General features: G+C 46.7%; 1 protein-coding gene across 3 annotated transcripts in view; it reads right to left on the bottom strand.

Annotated features, from left to right (window-relative positions):
* Window positions 1–10: 10 nt before the first annotated feature.
* LOC116947493 (IQ motif and SEC7 domain-containing protein 1-like) overlaps window positions 11–19,786 on the bottom strand; it is a 220,764-nt gene continuing 200,988 nt past the window's right edge. For 2 of the 3 annotated variants that reach the window (XM_032963300.2, XM_032963301.2), the window contains exons 7-13: window positions 17,427–17,566; window positions 14,101–14,226; window positions 12,537–12,636; window positions 10,366–10,527; window positions 9,663–9,842; window positions 4,835–4,884; window positions 11–3,660 (exon numbers count right to left, since the gene is read on the bottom strand). In XM_032963300.2, the coding sequence (XP_032819191.2) occupies window positions 3,136–3,660; window positions 4,835–4,884; window positions 9,663–9,842; window positions 10,366–10,527; window positions 12,537–12,636; window positions 14,101–14,226; window positions 17,427–17,566 (1,283 nt within the window). In that variant the 3' untranslated portion in view covers window positions 11–3,135. The remainder of the gene's footprint in view (window positions 3,661–4,834; window positions 4,885–9,662; window positions 9,843–10,365; window positions 10,528–12,536; window positions 12,637–14,100; window positions 14,227–17,426; window positions 17,567–19,786) is intronic. The other variant, XM_032963302.2, reaches the window with a different exon arrangement.

Here is a 19,786-nt window from a genome sequence, read left to right as displayed (position 1 = left end):
CAAATCCCAGTGCAGGGAAAGGCAGGAGTTTATTACCAACAAAAAAGCTTTGACGTCAAACTTCTGGTTCCACTGAGGTTGCGATTTACAAAATGTACAAAGGCTTTCGACTGTACCATTTGTTTTGCAAGGCCATCCTGTGTACCAGCATTCGTGCTTAAAGGTTGTTGCACGTCACGAGCCGAGTGGTGGGCCAGTTGACGGTGGCCTCGTACAACTGACGAATCGAGTGAGAGAGCTGGGGGGGTGGGGGGGGGGTTGAGATTTTGAAGCAAAGCCGAAAATGCTGTCACTCGTGGATTCAGTCCGAATTTACACATCCTCACAATCACAACATAACAATTCCGCAGAGGTTTAGCGTTACATTGCTAAAGCTAATACAGTGTGTACGTTCCCTCGCAACACAACAAGTTTGCAAACTTAAAAATGTCGACATTTATAGACATTGTCGGGCTGTTTGGGGAAAAAACAGTCCACAGTAAAATACAAAACATTAACAGCCTTAACACTGAAATTGCAATATACCTTTTCTGGGCAAACTTTTATCAAGCATGCAGCATTTTTATATAGTTTTTTTTTATAATATATTCTATATAGTTTTCTTTTTAAATAACACTTCTGCCTTTGGGTCAAAAAAATGTCATTCAAGCCATCATCAAGTGAGCAGAGTGATTATGCTAACAAAACAGCGGCCGTTTTTACGAATACAGTATCATAAAAGCACATATCGGCATGTGGATTCAACACGTATTCTAGGGGATAGATATTGCACATTCAAGCAACAATAAGGTCTTCACCTCATTAGCACATCACAATATTAAGTCGACGAGTGCATGTACTGTGTAACCTGTAGCAAAATCGGCAGTTCTACGTTTGGGGATTACGAAGCACATAACATGTTTATATATCGAAGGCTATTTGTCTACAATGTACAATCATTTCGAGTCAAACATTGACAATCACTGAATTTGAAACTTAAAAAAAGGATGCTGGTATGCAATGTCTTCTCTTTCCTGACATGCCTTACAAGTATTTAACTGCTTAACGATGCTGAATGTCTATTGATGAAAGCGATTTTTGTACAATGCACAGATTTGTCAGCTTTGACTCAGCCTGCTGAGGTCCACATTCTTAATACTACAGTACAACTGAATGCGTTTTTTGCATGTGAGAATATCAGGCCCTAAATAGCTTCAACTCGAACATTTGCCAACAGCAGATTGTCCTTAAGCTTGAGCTCCTCCGCCGCCAGCCCGTCACCGTCACAACCACAATTAATCACCGTCATTTCCACCATCGGAAACGATCACCACCAAACTGCTCATCTTAAGAACTACTGGACGAACGGAACATAATACTGGCAGGTTTTCTTTGTCGATCTTTGAGAAAGTAACCAACGGGTACATGGGTTCGCCAATATCCCCAATTCGCAACACTCACACTTTTCAGTGCCCACAGCGTGAAGTGATTAAGTCAGTTTCTGATGTTTGCCTATTTACATAATTCACAATAAAATGCAAGGTTCAATGTACACGTGTGTTGCTTTTTGTTGTCAAAGATCATATACAGTAATACTTTTTGAACGTTTGGTAACCAAAGTGAAGTCACTGCCGGGCATGTGTGAAAAAGAGCTTCATAGCTCATCGGATTTCTTCCAGTATAAATAAATATTCTGATAATTAAGGTCGGCAGAGTTGCACAACCCCAATTGATTGATGTTCGGTAATCGAGTCATGGCTCATGATGGCTAAACTCTGAAAAAGAGGAACAGTCAACACCTGCAGTATTTAACTTACATTCAAGAGCTGTTGGCCATTCATTTTGACGTGGGGTTTTGTTTCCAAACATCTTAAAATTTCACAACCGTGGTCCTCATCTGTGGTATACTCAGAGATTAACAAACATGGCACAGCCCCTGTGTCTACTGCAGCATGGTGGGAAGCTTGTGACCACCAATTGTGATCACCATTCTCATCCACAAACGTGCACAATAACAACAATTGGAGGCGGCGGGGGGGGGGGGGGCGCGGGGGCAGTCGGCAGGCGGGCTTCGATCATCTCCAACATACAACGTACGTACACCGCCGCTCCTCGTGGGTCTGCATAATATTGCCATGTGCTGGGAAACAACGCTGGCAACTTGTGCAAGCATGTGCATAGCTAGCTCGGCCTTGGAATAACCACACCTGTCACCGCTACGTACGTAGCCACAGCACTCGCGCGCCCGCCCGGGCAACGCCGATAAGGGGTAAGGGTTAACGAACACAAAAAAAAAACGTGACGGGCTGTCTGTAAATCGTAACATTTGCGGTTGCGGATGGACCGCTTACCCATTGCTACGAGGTCGTCTGTTATTTAATGCATCGGCGCCGTTCCCACGTGACTTTCCCCACGGCCGCAAGTGGACATCGCCTCGGCTTTGCACTTCGAGACATCGCAGAGGGTCGTCGAAAAAATATATATATATAACACAGACCCACCCCCCCCCCGCTCCCACGAATCAGTGTGGCCAGGTCACGGGCAAGGTAAGCGGCTGTGACCGAGCGTTCGTACATTGCCAGCGACGTGACAAGACGTGACGGCATGCATACACCTGGCGCGCTCCTCCGCAGGAATCAGTAAGCTCGGCGTTGTGTTATTGTTTTTGAGATTTTTCACTAAAGCTGCCACTGTTCGGTGCACGTCCGCCCCTTGCTTTGTCAATCCACTGATGGATGAGGGCTTTCCCCACGAGCTTCATGAGCCACGAAGGACATTTGACCATACTCAAACTGGCTGGTCAGTGTGGATGTGGAGGTAGGGGGGAGTACAGAATAATCGGGTTTTTTTTTTCTTTCTGCACTGGCCTCTGCTGCACCCAACGCTGATCGCAACTTTCTTTGGGCCGAGGGGTCACCCATCTGAGCACCATTGGTGGCTCGACACCATTTGGCTTCCGAGAAGTGACGAGAAAATTGTGCATTCTTGGTGATTTGGTTATAATCGGCAGCACTAATTTAAACTCCCCCACCACCACCCCCAACGGAAATGAACCCGACGCTGCCTAAACATTGCGTCTGCGTGTTCATCTCTCGACAAATCGCCAGCCTGCCTCGCCCCAACCCCAGCCCACCAGGCCCCCCCCCCCGAACCTTCTCACACGTCGGTGCTGATGCTGCCCGACGGCGCCTTGGCTTTGGACACGGCGGGCACCTGCGGCGGGGTGCCGGGCGCGGTGTGCGGTGGCGGCGCGGAGTGCGCGGCGTGCAGGTGGACGTGCCCGAGCGCGGCGTGCTGGCACGGGTGCAGGTGCGGGTGCGAGCACGTGTGGTGCGCGTGCACGTGCAGCGGCGGCGGCGGCGGCGGCGGCAGCTGGGGTTGAGGCGGCGGCGTCGCGGCGTGCGGAGGAGGCAGAGACGCGGCGGTCGCTGGCGCCGGGTAGTATGGGTCGCCCGCGGCATGCGCTAGGGCCTGCACGGTGGAGACCCCCGCGGAGGGGGGTCGCGTGCCCGCCGCGGGAGGGCCCCCCGCGGCAGCGCCCTTGCCCCTCATGCTGCTGAAGAGCGAGCCCAGAAAGGAGCTGGAGCTGGAGATGGGCTGAGTGAACGTGGCGGAGGTCGGCGTCTCGTCCGCTGTGGCAGCCACCCGCTTGCGCATGTGAGGGCTGCCCATCATTGAACCCTGTCCGGAACGACAGGCGGGATATTCACTGGGGGCTCGTAATGAAGCAGGGGGCAATAACTTGAGTCGTTCGAGTGAAAATGTCCCTTCTGCGTAGGTTTTCACAGCCGTGATGCCAAGCTCTCCCGTGTGTTTCCGGGTTGTACCGCGCGTTGAAAAAGCTTCCAGTACGTGGAGTGAAACGTCAGACATATTGCCGAACAAGACATGCAACAGTGGGAATACAATGGAAAGACGAAACTTTGTTTTTACTTGAATTCAAAAACGGAATGTCCTCTCGTCATACTGGCCAAAACTGGCGTTGTGTGCTGTGATTTATATACACATACAAAAAATTGTAACTCTCTGTGATTGGATGGAATCCATCACAAGTAGCTTATTAGCACTTAAAACATATCCACCGTGTTCCGAGTTCATTATTTGTCAATATAAAGGACATTCTTATTTATTGTGGTCATAACTGGGATGGTTTTATAAAAGGATTACAAACTTTTATCCATCGCTGACATTTTCCACGGAACTTTAATGCAAAGAAACGACACTAATTTGAAAACCCTGAGTGGAGTTTTTTTGCCCAAATTAAACTGGAGCAAGGAATCCACCACAAACGAGATCTAAATGATCAATTTAGAAGCACTCAAATAATGAAATTATTTATATTTTTAACTGAAATCAAACCTCAGTACCTACATCCATATTTTACGTGAAAAAGACACCTAACAGCTATAAACTTTTGTAAACCGTACCGAAGGACCAATACACAATATATTATACAAATATGCATGCAACTCCTTCACTAAAATCTATTTGTACACTCACAACAACGCGCATTGACTCACAGCAACGTTGCAAAGAGAATGATTTAAACGATAATTACAACTCTGAACTGCGACAACAACGAATCGTGACTGGCGGGGGCCGGATGGGGTTAATTTCTCCAAGCCTGAATGCCATTTTTTGTTAATTATTTCGAGGCAGTTAAGTCTGGACCTCAAACTGCCTCGAGTTAATTTCCAGTGAACCCAGTGGCAGGCAACAGACAGCACTCACGGACAGATGGGCCACGGTTCAAGTCTGCCCTGGATGCGGGATTAGTATGCAGCAGCGGCAGCAGCAGCAGCAGCTCCTGGCAACATACAGCTGTTATGACGCACCACGCGCGCACATACCGTACCTCCATTGTGCTGTCCAGGGATCCTGCGCTGCTCCGCCTGCCTCTCTTTCCTGAGAGGCCAGAGAGCGAGAGAATTTGACGAGTGAATTCTGCTGTGGAGGGCCTACGGAGGCCGTAAAAAGGCACCGAGGCTACAGTGCAGCTAATGAAACCGTAATGCGAGCCCGTGATTTCATTTTAAATTCGTTTGCCTGTCAAAACCAATTTTATCCCAAATTGTGCTATTGGTCTCGCATCGCAAGACGAAGCTTCTTATTTGTAAATTTCACAGATAAGGGCATTACCCCGTGTTAAAAAAAACGATCTGTGGAAGGTGATATCACAGAACTGCTTCTGAGATTTTCCTTTCAGTGACCTCCACTCTACACATTCGGGGGCAGCACTCTCCCAGCCGCTCTCCTAATGAGATAATATTTTATCGCGTGACAGTCAATCCAATGTATTTTAATTCGCAGAGATTCAGTGCAAAACCAAAAAAAGGATATGGAGCTCAGTGGTAGAGTGAGCAGCCTGCAAATCAAAATGTTGCGATTTCAAATCCTGGTTGGGGGTTGACTCAGCCCAATCATCCCTCCAGAGTCAATAAATTGAGTACCATAATGGATAGACTCGCCCCCCCCCCCCTGCCACGGGATATAGGCATTTTCACCACTGGTTTTGCAGGGCTGTAAACAGGAGGTGAGCACCACCTCCAATAAATAATTTTGACCAAAAGAAAATGCAGTCATTGGGGACCAAATTGAAACCATCGACTCACTACACCTGCGAATATTGCTTAACCATGACCGGCTGCCAGCCTCGAACCCAGGATCTTAGCAGTGCGAATCAAGCACTTTGACATCCTTAAGACTCAACCACCTTGCAAGCCGGTACGTTGTTTTTCAATCAATCAATATTTAAAGTGCCCTACGAGCGACTTTTTTATTTATGAAATCGTATCACAAGACAATGAGCAACATTAAATGAATCCACAGCAACACCACGATGGTCAATAATTAATGAATTCTGCAATGGGCTGTTTGACCACAAGCATGAAACGCCAAAGCTGCGAAATTCCCATGCTCTGGACGAGACGTTACGAAAACCGCCGGCGCTTCGTTCAGGAACAGAAAACGCACTTTGCAAACACGTGCAACATAAAGGTGAGGCGAAAAGGCAAAGGCGCAGCCCTGCAATGTCTTACTCACGCCACTGCTGATGGAGGGGCCTCCAACTGGAGGGTGGTCGAAAGAACCCCCCACCCCCCTTAAAGGTATTTTTGGCCAGATGTGGGAGTACCCACAAGTTATCCCACCACACGTGAACCTGCCGATCTGGCGAACTGTTGCGGTTGCGCCCATTTATGCTGCCGGGGTGGACAGTGGTGGAGAAGGGATTTAGTAAAATTCTACATTATCCATAGTAGAGATTTATTGGTAAGATCGCCTAAGTAGAAATGTGTCAGTTTAACACGTGGTAGGCTTTTGCGACCAATATCATCCATAATACAGGTTTTTTTGTTTGGGTTACGTCGCATAAATACATAAATGTGTCGTTCTGTTTACGTGACAAACCTTACTAATTGGCTGTGTCGGGTCGTGGCTAGTTTAACGACACATTTATATATTTATGCAATCTAACCCAAAAAAGAAACCTGTATTATATGTGTCGTTAAACCCGCCACCACCTGACACAGCCAAGGTATGTCATGTAAAAGAAACATGACAATTTGTTAAGTCATTCAGGTCGGTTTAATGACACATTTATATTTACGCGATATAACTCAAAAACCTATATTATGCATAATACTGGTCGCGAAAGCCGACGTGTTAAAAATACACAAGATGATGATGATGATAATAATAATAATGTCATATTTATAGCGTGCACAACTCATGCAGAGGGTTGCTAACACAAGTCAGAAGCACAGAACTGCTGCAACAGGATTGCTAGCATACTGGACATCTGTGAAAAAGAGCTTTAGAGCTCATCGGATTCCTCCAGGAGAAATAAAGATTTTGATTGTGAAGTGCAGTGCATTAACCATTACACCACGGCAGCATCCCTAGCAATTTATGCACAGTCATGAAGAGAGTGCCAACTGAATTATCCACTGTTAACTTCCGTAGTATAAAGTACAAAACTTGAACACTCCCAATTGCGAGATTATATAAATGCCTACCGTGTACACAGGGGAGCGTACCGCCATGCCTTTTATTTTACATAATAAAATGCATGCATTGCAAAATTAAAAAAAAGTTAATTATTTACTCAATGCAGCAGTGAACTACAGTTAGGTTTCATAAAATTACACAATATTATTGGCTAAAGATTACAAAATAATTGTTTAAACACCCCATGGTGAAGTGATACATTTCACAATTAACTTTCCACACCTCTGTGTATTCCATATCCACCTTCAAAGTAATGCACTCGGTGTCTTGTGTGAAATTAATAGGCAAATATAGCGCCTTGCTCACTGGGTTTTCAGTCTAGCTTGCGTGTCTCATTTAATTTTAGCTTCCCTCAATCAAGATTTGTCTAAATCGGGGCTTCTCAACCATGGGTGGGTGAACCCCGAGGAAGGCTGCACGCATATTTAGGGCTCTGAAAAAGTCAAATGAATCGATTGGCGGTGACCCGGGTCACCCATTGTGACCCGGGGGTGCCAAAACCTCCATAACTCCGAAACCAGAAGGCCTATGAAGACGGGAGATGTCACTGAGCCCGATACGCAATGCCAAATATGGAAATAAAAAAACACACGCAAAACACCCATAAAAAAGGGGGGCTGCTGGGGATTTGTGCGTGGCAACGGCTGTTTATCGCTCGTTTTGAAAGTACATCAGGATGCTGGTCTGGTCATTCCCCAGCACGTTCTGTTTCTTACGGGGGCGGCCACCCCCCTTGTCTTTGGGAGTGAGACCACTCGGAGGCAATGGGGCACCAGGCGCTCTCTTGGTACGGCCGGCGGTCACGGTCGTGCTGGCGGGATCGACGTCGTCGTCGTCCTCGTCATCGCTCCCAGGGTCGCTCTCCAGCAGGACAGGCTGGTGGTACCAGCGATGCTCCCAGAACTATGTCGGGGCCACCAATATTTTGCGGTGACCCGGGCTACCGCCAATTGATTCATTTAATGAGTCTCTAGTGAGCCTGAGAAGTGGTAAGTGGTTTGCGTAGGCAAAAGGGTGTCCGTGATAGATACACCCACTACCACCACCATCACCCACGCTCTAGCGCGCTCTGATACTCTGGCTGTTTAACAAGTGGCATAATCATGAATGTGGTCCAGCAAGCAGGTTTTCGCTGCCGCAAGTAATCCGAGTGTGCGGCCTTCCGGGTTCGGCCCCGTGTTGACCATTTATTCTCTCAGGCTTTCGTCACGCGCTCCTGCCGGAGTTCGAGTGCCTGTAGTGGTGCGTGGGTAAATGTGGTCCCTTTTAAAGGTAAAAGGATTTCTTCTGACATTACGGAGCGGCCCTGAAGAGATACTCCGTTTCGTAAAGGGTGAATATCACGACAATACAGGGCCATTGCTTGTCAATCCACAGCTGCACGATGGCCCCCTGCACCGTGCGTCTTCTGGAGGTTGTTTGACTACGTTGCGTTGGTCAGGCCGCACTGGTGAATGAGGGCAGCCTAGATGTTGGAGCATCGTACACTGGGATCGTGCTGTATTTCCATCTGCTGACAACAATCACTGCGTCTGCCAACAACATTTCTTTGTGTGCAAGGTGGCTACCAATCCAGCCACTATCCAGGGTCGGCCCAGCTGAGCTTATGATCAGGTGCAATCTCGGTGATTTTATCATAGGCACACTTTGCATATATGAATAAAAATTTTGCAATTCCATTTTATGTCGGGACATCTTCACTGAATCTCAAGACTATTTTTATTACACGCTTTTTATTAACTCTGTTGTTGTATCCTTGTATCCTCAAATCTTATAACTCAATTTTAACCCACTTCCCATTGTGGTATCAACTGCAAACTTGGCATACTTATGTCATACTGATGACAATACTATATTCTATCATAAAAAATGAAAAACATTTTAAAACATGATTTTTTATATGTTATGTTTCAGCTTGGCTCTAATTGTCCACGATAAACTGACGTTGGCTGTAAATGACCACGGTCCCTTACGTTGTGGCAAGCTTCGGGGCCACTTCCTAGAGTCGTGGAGTTCTTCCATTGCTAGTACGGTACATTTCATTAAAGCGTGTTTTAAAAAAAGTTTTTTTTTTAAATATTACTTATTTTGCAGGAGAATCCTGCACGATTGGGCTGACTGGCGAGTTACGTTTCAATGAGTGTTTTCAGCATTTTAGGAGCTCTCATAATAACACCTCCCCTAAATAATTTGCTAAATCATAATCCAACCGATGCCTGGTACACACGAGCGAGTGAAAGATTGGTTCATGAGAAAGCTGCGTTGCTGCCACAGCAAGAAGAGCAGAATCAAAAAGCAGGGCTGGAAAGAACGCAGGGTGGAGGAGCGGTGGCGCAGTGGTTAGGGCACTGCGTTATGACATCCCACCCCCCCTCTCCACCGCGACCCAAGTTCGATTCCCGACCACGGCATTCATCATCAGCGAGCGATGAGATCTTCACCGAACAGCATTGACCAGCGTGATGAATAAAGTACGGTCAAACAAGCTCCGGACGACTAACACGGTGTCACGAGGCCCTCGTCCAGTAGTAGATTGACAAGAAAGGTTGCGTGTTAAAAAATAATAATTACTTAATAAACAAAAACGCAACCGAAAGCGTCAAGCGAAGAAGCCAATGAAGCAGAGAAGCCAGGGCAGGGAAGGAGGTGTTTCTTTTGTCGTATTTGGTGTCAACCTGCTTCCGAGAGATCTCGCAAAGAGCTGCTCAGCGCGCTCCTCTTCAGCACCTCGCTGGAAGCGTAGCTGTCGTCCAGACTCGCTCGCGGCACGCTGCCGTTGGCCGGCGGGTCCTTGACGGCGCTGGGACCCTGAGATGGCGGCGGCCGCACTATGCCCTTCTGCTTGTCCAGCTCAGCTGCAACAAAGACAAAGTTCCTCTTGTATAGCCTACGGAGACTGCAGCAGTGCGCGCAGGGGCTTCAACACACACACGCGCGCACGCACAAACACACACACGTTTCATACATAATCACGAGGACAAAGATTGCACCCTTTCCCATTCCAAAGACGTACGTGTACGTCATACATATTTCTTCCGATTCCGTTCCGATGACGTAAAATACATTTATCAGTACGTCTTCCGACCTGAAGACATACTGAAGCTCGCACAAGGCCATGCGGGACAGCGTGTGGCACAGTTTGGTGCCAGCTATCGTAAAGGCAGTCGTGTCGCTCCAGTTCTCTGCGGTGAGTGCAATGTCTTTAAAGACAAAGGCGCGACGCCTCTCTCAGTGAAATGAACGGTGACCCGCTTGCGCGTTCTGAGTCTCAATTTGCAGACGCCTCGGAAACGGCAAAGGGTTAAGCACGGTGAAGATGTGGCGTTCACGTCATCGAGCACCAGGCGATACGTTGCATAACAAACGAAGGTCACTCACACTCAATGCGGATCTTTTCCATTTCTTGCACCTCCGCGATCGATTCGCGGAGGTCATCGACAAACTTCTTGCGGTCGGTTGGGTTGGGAGCATTGAAAACCATCAGCACCTTGGTGTCAGCACCAGGGACGGCGGAGACAATTTTAATTCCGTTAGGGTAATCTGAAAAACAAACGATATTACAATAAAAATACACATTTGGCATCCACGTCACTGGAAGCTATGAATGGATAGCTGCACATTCTATAAACCCTGGTCAATGCAGCAGACACTTAAAAGCAGAATGACAATTTGAGTTTATAAAGCATTTAAATGCGATCGCATCTCCAGACGCTGTAGAAAAATAGTGGGCATATTTGTTTCATAGAGAGAGGCAGATAGTCGGAGGTAGAATAGAAAAAATAAAACTTTGAAGCTTGAACTTGAACATGTGGCCAGGGAGTCAACAATACGGATAGATTGGGAAAAGATGTTCCAGACAATGGGTACAGCAGAGGAGAATGAGCGACGTCCCACTGAGCGAAGGTTAACTTGGAGGGCTTCGACAAAGGACCTTGACTGCTGGAACAGAAAGTGTGTGGAGGGGAGTAGAGAAAGGTGAGACGGGAGAGGTAATAGAGTGCATGGAGCTGGGAGGAAGTGAGATGAGAGGCAAGAAGTAGGCAGGGGTGAACCTATAGAGGATCTTCAAGACGGCGAGGGTGATCTTTAAATTGATCTGTGATTGAATCACCGTTATTTAAATGGCAATGTCACAATTGCCATCAGCGTTACCGACGTCTTGCCAAGATGCATTTCTGGCAGCTTGGCACGGGAATGTCTGACCTAAGACGATGTTCTGGGACGAGACACTTTAGTAATTGCTCGTAATTCTATTGACATATGTCCGGCTTAACTTTGGTACACAGTGTCCATCCGTTTATCGTAAACAATGTCCCAGCACCTTAAAGGACCACGCACGTGATTAGAGATATAATATACCCTCTGCATTTTATTGTGAGCCGGGGGAGAGTGTGATTGCTGGGCCGGAGAACCTCCAAGTCTAATTTCAATGTAAGATGCAAATACAGTCATTAAGTAAGGCATGCATAACGACTGTTGCTTATGCTGAGAGCTGTTTGGAATATCCAGGTGAATGTGATCACGCTAGATGCACATTTAAAATTGCTCCGAATGAAAATATGTGTGTGCCTATTGAATTATTCATACCAACTCGTTCAAGTTTTTCACCGGTGTAAATATATTACCTGCTATGCCACATGGATCAGAAACGTGGATAAAATGATTAGAACTCAATGTGAAAAGTGCAAAAAAAAGCGTGGAGTCGGTGCACGCCTGGAATTACGTTGAGAGACAGGGACAGGAACGCGTGGATCAGAGAGCGTGCACGAGTAAGAGAGAGACACCACATCGACTTCAGGCAAGTGAGTTGCGCTCGAACAGGACAGCCGAGAGAAGGGACCATAGTCGGTGTTCGCGACGAATCAAATCACAGTTGCAAGTCGGTGTTGCAAATATAGCTTGAGTTGACATCATTGGCGACTCGGCTGAGACCACTAACTCGCTACACTTGAGAATCCGTTTTTTTATGGACGGCTGAAACCCTTTTCAAAACCAGGATCTCAGCAATGCCACCACATTGTCTTGCCTCCAATCCACCCAGACGCCTGATAAATGTCGTGCTCTTAAAATTTAAACAGGGTCACGGCAGCCCAATTCAATGCACGATGCTCAGTACTTTTGTACGTTAGGAGAGTGTCTGCGTGAAGTTCGCTGGCTGGGACGAACATATGATCCTTATGGCGGTACCCTGGGGTACCAAATAATAGAAAATGGCCGAGGCAATTAAATATTTTATTTCTGGGACACTTTTTTTCCCAGGGGTGTTACTTAACTCCGCGACTGGGGTACCAATCAATTCGAAATCAGTGCTACATTCCGTGATGTCGAAACGCCAAACATCAGCATAACAAAATCCGTTATCGAATAATTAAACTTTTGATAGTGCATCGTGTGCAGCTCGTCGAGATGAGTCGATTGCCGAATCGCCGACCATCAACAGACTAAAGATGACTGCATCACGGACATGTGAGAGCCGGGGTACTATGGTACCCCGGGGTACCGCCATAAGGTTCATATAGCCAAGCATGCTTTGCTGTAAAGAGACTCACACTGATTCTCAAAGAGGAGGACTTGCATCCCGTACAGAGAGAAGGATTGCCGGAAGCTGTAGGTCACTGAATTCTTCTTTTTCTGGAAGATTTTGGTCACCTGTGGGAGCACATTGGTGTCAAAAAACTACCACTGGCTCTTTTTGAAAAATCATTCAAGAGCCAAAGCGTAACACAAGAAACGAGCGGGAACGCCATGAATTAATGAAAACAATGATTCCGCTTCCTTACATGCAAGTTTTTTTTCAAGGTGGTGTGAATTTCACTTGAAGTGCACACACGCGTTTTTGTTTAAATGCTGGGTTATGGTTAGTCAGTTGAACACGCAGTAGTAGGAGGCTTTATCCATAATTGTTGGGTTAGATTGCATAAATACAGTATAGGTGTGTCGTTCCACCCGACACAGCCAAATAGTAAGGTTTGTCACATAAACACAACATGTCAATTCGTTACTAGTTCAGCACACCGGTGTGTTGGAGAGTAAACCCACAACATTTACAATTCGGAACAATTTGTAAACGTAATAATGAAGTTACAAATTGGCATATTTTATTTACATGACAAACCTTACTATTTGGCTGTCGGGTGGTAACGGGTTTAATGACACATTTATAGTGATGCGATCTAACCTAAAAACCTCTATTCTCTGTTGTGGTTGCTTGCCAACAAACTCTACTGAAGGATGACAGAATGAGATTTTTCCCATTAGCAGCACTCTACCATTACGTTATTTAAAGAGAGGTTCCTATCGGCCCCATACCACGATTAACATTCGGGTTTCCTGTTTCAACCTGTCCTGCCTTTCCCAGGAGGCAGCCGTGCTAGGAAATCACGTGAGTCCTCCCAGCACGTTAAAGGTCCCAGTTTTTATTGGTTGCATAATAGTTCACCACTCAAGGCAATCCAGTGCATTTACACATAGCTCTCCCCTCTTCTGGAGATTGTGAGACATTCCTCTTATTCTTCCCATGATATGTCCTGGTTGTTGTAATTTACAGGTGGCAACCCTGATTGATGTATCTGTGCCAATGATGGTGTCTGACGCAATTTAGTTATGCGGTTGACTTTCATTTTATTCTTTACGTACAGCGAACCCCTCTTAACGACGGCACTTGGTTCCACGAAAACGGTCGTTAAGTGGTTTGGTCATTAAGCGAGTAGATGTGTGCACTTCAAAGAGCAGCAGACGCTGGATGTAAACAATGCCGCAAAGCTCATGAATGGACATCGCTGATTGGCCGAAAGCCTTGTCAGGCCACTCTGGAGAGCGCCGATTGGCCAAAATTGGCACCCGCGTGCTCGTCATAAGCCCGTCGTTAACAGGGTAATAATGGTCGGTAAGCGAACACATTGGGCTCTATGGAGGTCCTTCGTTAAGCTATTAGTCGTTAATAGGGGTGGTCGTTAAGAAGGGTTCTACTGTAGTTGTTAGAAACTATTATCGCAACACTATTGGCCCTGCATGACAAATTCGTCCTAAGTCGTCCACTGCGGCCGGAGGGGGATTTGCGAGAGCGACCGGGAGCTCTGACCACTTCGGCCCCACCGGCAGCGCGGCTCTCACCACGAGGAAGTCGTTGAAGAGGAAAATCTCCCGCTGGTGAAGGCCGAGTTTCTGCGGCCGGTTGGTGTCGGGCACCTCGAAAAGGCGACAGTAGCAGACCAGCCTACGATGGGGCAATGCCAAGACCTGCAACGCACGACACAGCGACATTGTTTTACGTAAGTTAAGGAAACCCTCCGCCTCGTGCATGCTGGGAATTACCCCGAAAGAGGAACACACGGATCAGAGAAATAAATACAAATTAAAGATATCATAATTATCGTGAACAAAAGTAGAGAAGAACCCCTCTTAACGAGCACCCCTGTTAACGACTAATCGCTTAACGACGGGCCTCCATAGAGACCAATGTGTAGTGTGTAGTAGTGTAGTGCATAGTGTAGTGTATAGTATAGTGTATAGTAGTGTAGTGCCTCCATAGAGCTTAGTAACTATTCCCCTGTTAACGGCAGCTTCTTGTAGGTATTGTACAGTAAATATCAATTAATTGATTAACCATGTTTCTTTTAATGTTATGTGTTTATAATGTTATTAGTATGTGTATGTATTCATATCCATTGTTTTAATATAATAAAGTACGTTTTTTGGGTGAAAAAGAGTAACTTTCGATGCCATCGGAACGCATTAAGCCTTTACCATGCATTTCTGATACTCTCTGAACGACCAAATCACTTCACGACCAGTTTCATGGAACCAATTTACCGTCGTTAAGAGGAGTTTATACTGCACTGGATACGGGTTGTGGCAAGACACGTCGCTAGATGGAATGAAGTCTGATGGGCGAGACGAGTGCGTACGGTGCTAAAGACGTTCGACTTACACACAACGGAGCGGAAGTCAAGGCGAGGGAGAAATAAACGTGCCTGAGAGGCCGACCTCGTCACGGGAAGTGAGCGTTGAGATCGGCTCACGTGCAGGAACGAATATGACTCGGTGGCAACGCAAGACCATGGGAAATGAGAATGGGGTGCAAGGCCCTTCGTGCAGCAATGGGCAGAGCAATGGCTGATGATGATAATGAAACTCATGCTGCTCCCGTTCCATGAATAAACACACCGCGCATTAACCAATCAATTAAATAAATCATGCGTGAGTAAAATATGCAACATTTTGATCCAACGTAATTTAAAATCTGGCCAATGTAATTACTATTTGTGAATGCACAGAGGCCTCGTGTGGTCGAGAATGTCAGATCATATTATACCTAAGCTCAAGAATTCTTAGCAATTACGTGGCATAATATTTTATGCGTGCTCGGTAAATATAGCTGGACGAGTGAAAACTGAATTGTGGGCTTCCGTAGGTCTGTTACTGAAGGAATATTCTCTGATTAATCTCAGACCATTTCCGATGTCAGCCGAGGAAATGGTAAAAAATGGTAATTTCTCTTCAGTCATGAATCGCATTGTGATTTGGATCAAGTGATGTATGCCACATATGCCCTGTTCTGTAAGCATTGCAGAAATCTTCAAAGAAATTGGATAAAACATTTTGTTCCCCATCATTACACGAGCCGATAATTCTACTTATTGCTTTGTCCTGGAAAAATCATGTCCATCTGTCGGTCCATTTGTCTGTCCATCTGCTTGTCTGTCCATCAATCTGTTTCGTCTGTCCATTTGTCCATTCATATCTGTCCGTTCAAGGACACGTCGCACATTTTCACAAAAACACCTTAAACCGATCGATATGAGACTCATCACACAGCTTCCCAACACCAATGCCCAGATGTGCGTGGTTTGTAGGCAAGATTGCCGTAAAATACCACCACAAAAAAAGTGTTTTCATGAAAAAAAGGTCGCGTTAGGTGGCGTAATGTGTCGGGTACTCCCACCCCTTCCCTTATTTCGCACCATACACGGCCTACCGTGCTAATCGGAGGTGCGGAGGGAGGATAGCAAACTAAACACGAAACGCAGTTCGAAAGAAATTAGTTTTCAGTCGCGATGTTTTAAAAGTGCATGGCTCCAGTGGCTTCCTAACATCGGAAGGAAGAGCGTTCCAGACGGCCGCAGAAGCGCATCTGAAAGCACCACGCGATGCGGTGACCGCCGCCTTTAGCGGAGGCCATTCTGCCAGCAGTGGAGTAAGCAAGTGGTTACAAAGCTGCATGCACCTTCACGTTGACCCAACAGACGAGATTTCCGGTTTGTTATTTTTTGTTGCCACAAAATTTGACGGGAAAATGTTTGTCCCGACACCGCGCCCCTACACCCTCAGTTGTCCTGTGACCGGGGTGGAGTTCCCTGGCGATGCAGTCTGAATACCCGTGCTGTGCACCCCGCTGTGCGCGTGACAATTTAATTCTGCGATGAAACGCACGCTCCAAGACCACCAACCCACACCCACTGCCCACCACCCCCTCTCTCGCCCCCCTCCACCACGCCTGGGATTATATAATCTCAAATTGGAGCCGGAATGCATTAGGAGTATCGCAGGGCCATTAGCGTATTGGTGAGGGGATTAAGTTGACTCGTGTGCAAAGGGGCTTAAATGTGCACACATTTGCGTGCACAAAAACTCATACTGTACGTGCGTATAATAATAATACTATACACGGACAGGCATCTGGGCAAGGGTTATAAGCAAGAACCAGCACCATGCCATGGCCACCTTTGCACGCAGCACTACATGTTCCCATGTAGCCGTGACTAGACTGTTGGGGCAAGTGCTGTTAGCGAGCACCTATTAAGGCCAGATTGGTTCACAGGGTGATGGTGGGGCCGGTACTACGTGCAGCTGCCTTTGTGCCCCCCCCCCCCCCCCCCCAATTGCTGAGGTTTACACATCGCAGCAGGCACTCATTCAAGGCTCAGTCGACCTAGGGGAGACCCAGGACCATTTCTGATATGTATGTATACACACAGTCATACACACAAAAGACAAGCAACAAAAACAACTGCCCATTGCCACAAAGTCGCAGTGATATCAGAGCACTTTTGAGGCCACATGAAATGCGGATGGCTCGCTGGCAGGTCATGGGACAGACCCAGGTGTTATGGGTTAACTGATTGAGATGACCGACAGACACAAGCGCATACAAATACAAGACTTATGGCCAAGTGCTGGTAGCGAGCACCTATGATGAAGTCTGGTACAGCACACGATGGCGTGGCTGACCAGCACCAGGCCTGGCCGCCTTTGTTTCCCTCGTGGCAATGTTTACGCATCCCACCAGGTACTCAATTTAGGCGGAGTTGACCCAGGGGAGGCCCAGGGCCTGGGTCACAACAAAGCCATTGGTGTTGGCTGTGAGCAGGAATCAAACTCGGGTCGCCAGGTTCGTGGCCGCAGCGCGTGCTCAGGCAATGCACATGCAGTCCTCTCACCGGCTTTTTGCCCACAATGGACTTCTCCACCTTGGCCACCTGTGACACGTGGTCCTCGTTGGTCTTGAGCTCCTTCTTGGAGATGCGATCGTAGATGCTGAGCAGCATCTCCCGTGGAATGTCCTTGCCATCATCCACGCCTGGACGTGCGCCGCCAGAACGACAAAATTAGCACCCCTCAAAATGGTCGTCGATTCGATGGTCGTTTTTGTACTCTCGAACTTGAACATGTGAGCATGGAGTGACCCGTGCAAGGCTGACGGCACAATGAATGTCGCACATTGGGTCAGGTCTGATAAATATAGGTCCGGATGAGTAATTTTTTTTACACAGTTGCTGAGCACAGGTCCAAAGGCCCAAGCTGTCAAGCGGCTAACAACAAGCTGCACTATCAAAGTTGTCGTACATAACGATGAACACGTGTCTTGAATTGAGCAAGGTTATTAGAGCACTTTTGCAAAATAGACAAAGGAATGTGGTCCTTTGGCAATGTCACGGCTGCCAGAAAACGTCTGGGCATTCAGAAAACTGACTTTAACACGACATTTTTCTTATTTAAGTTCACTTTTACCGCCCACGATATTAAAATTAAGCTTTGAGTATCGTGGCACGAGGATTCCCTCTTCGGAGCATCAGAGAATGACCCCGAAGGATGAGGTCACAATGAACTATACGTATGTATGTTGAACTTCTTTCGCACCGTACGTAGCCAACCCTGCTAATCGCAGGCCACCGCAAGAGGCCGTAATCCACGCAAGCGGCACACTTTTGATCGCCCCGTAAAGATTGCTCATCGCATGCGAATCAAATCATCTTTCGTAGTGAGCAGGCTGAAGCCATCTACTCACTAAACGCATGAGCCCGGATTAATGCACAGGTGGCTGACATCCGGATTTGACACCAGGATATCAGCGGCGCCGGCTCAGTCCTGCAACCCCGACGAGCCACCGAGCCTCCTCTCAACAATGAGTTCTCACGAACACGCTGCATTTTGTTACACAATTTTGATGCGGCATTTGTTTGCATACAAATACACAGTCACATAATTTTCAATATTTTTGTGAGATGCACATGTTAATTTTTTTTCATCGAAGTAACATTTTAGTATTAGAACTTTGGAAGTTAAGTTATGACGAAGAGTTTTACTTCCAGGATATACGGTCTTTGTTATGTTTTATTGTGTTTCCTTTCTTTTAATATGTCCCCAATCGATCCATTTCGTTCCTGTTGACTCGCGTATGGTTTGCGAGTTCATTGGAGCAATTGAATATAACAATTACACGTCGTACATTATTTAGCACTGGCAAAGTTAATTGGTTATATTTTATTACAAAGCATTGAATAATAACTCCGGTTAATTACTGTGTGTGCAATTAAGTAAGCATTTTCAGTGTATGAACCTTTTAGCCGCAGTGTTTAAACTAACCCAGGTCTCGCTGTGACCGAAATTTCCGAGCAAAGTATTGAAATTTAATAACATTCAATTATTGTTCCCGCGGTTATAAATGCCACTAACTGCAATGTTACAGATTTAGCACTTTACTTAGAAGGGCATTTATTAATGTGAAATCACAACTATTTTATCGTTCTACAATTACGCGTGGGAACAGGACCTTCTCGGTGCAATTACGAAGCAAAGCAAATTAAACCGTGACTGGAAATCACTCCCCGCTGTTGTCATGAAGGTCGCGTGGCTTTAACACCATGCCATGGATACAGTTGCGTTCCCTAGAAAAATTGCATGTATGTTGAACCTCTTTCACACGGTACGTAGCCAATCCTGCTAATCGGAAGCTCGGGGGAAGGACAACAAACTAACCACAAAAAGCAGTTCAAAAGAAAAAAGTTTTCAATCTAGATTTAAAAGTGTATAGCTTCAGTGAATTCCTAATATCAGAAGGAAGAGCGTTTCAGAGGGCCTCTAAAGCGCATCTGAAAGCATACGATGCGGTGGCCATCTTTGTTCGATGGCCAGCCGAAAGTTCGATGGCTAGCCAGAAAAAAGAATGAATCTGTTGGCGTGGAGCCGGAGAAATTGGCGGCTCACACCCTCATTTCCTGCGCTTTATTCTGGAGAGTTGTGTTCTCTTGCGTCACAACTCGCGGCTTCAATGGACGTGACAGTAGAGGCACGTGCCGCTGCCCATTGAGTCGGCACCAACGCGCCACTGCATTTTGCCAAATTTTAAGTCTCATCGTGCGCTGACGCATGTTAATGCGCGCGGCCGTTTTGTCGATCCACTTCTGGATGAGGGTCTCCCTGCATGTCGTGCGTGTCGGGAGGTGGTTGTTTGATTGTACTTCACCGCGCTGGTCAGTGCGGGTTGTGAAGTTGGAGAGCCAAGAAGTGGGAACATAGA

Source organism: Petromyzon marinus, chromosome 30 (assembly GCF_048934315.1).
Source record: "Petromyzon marinus isolate PM22_M1 ecotype Great Lakes invasive population chromosome 30, UKy_Petmar_22M1.pri1.0, whole genome shotgun sequence".
In the NCBI taxonomy this organism is placed as follows: Eukaryota; Metazoa; Chordata; class Hyperoartia; order Petromyzontiformes; family Petromyzontidae; genus Petromyzon; species Petromyzon marinus.
Note: the sequence above shows the minus strand (reverse complement) of the source record. Positions and strands in the feature narration are given on the sequence as shown.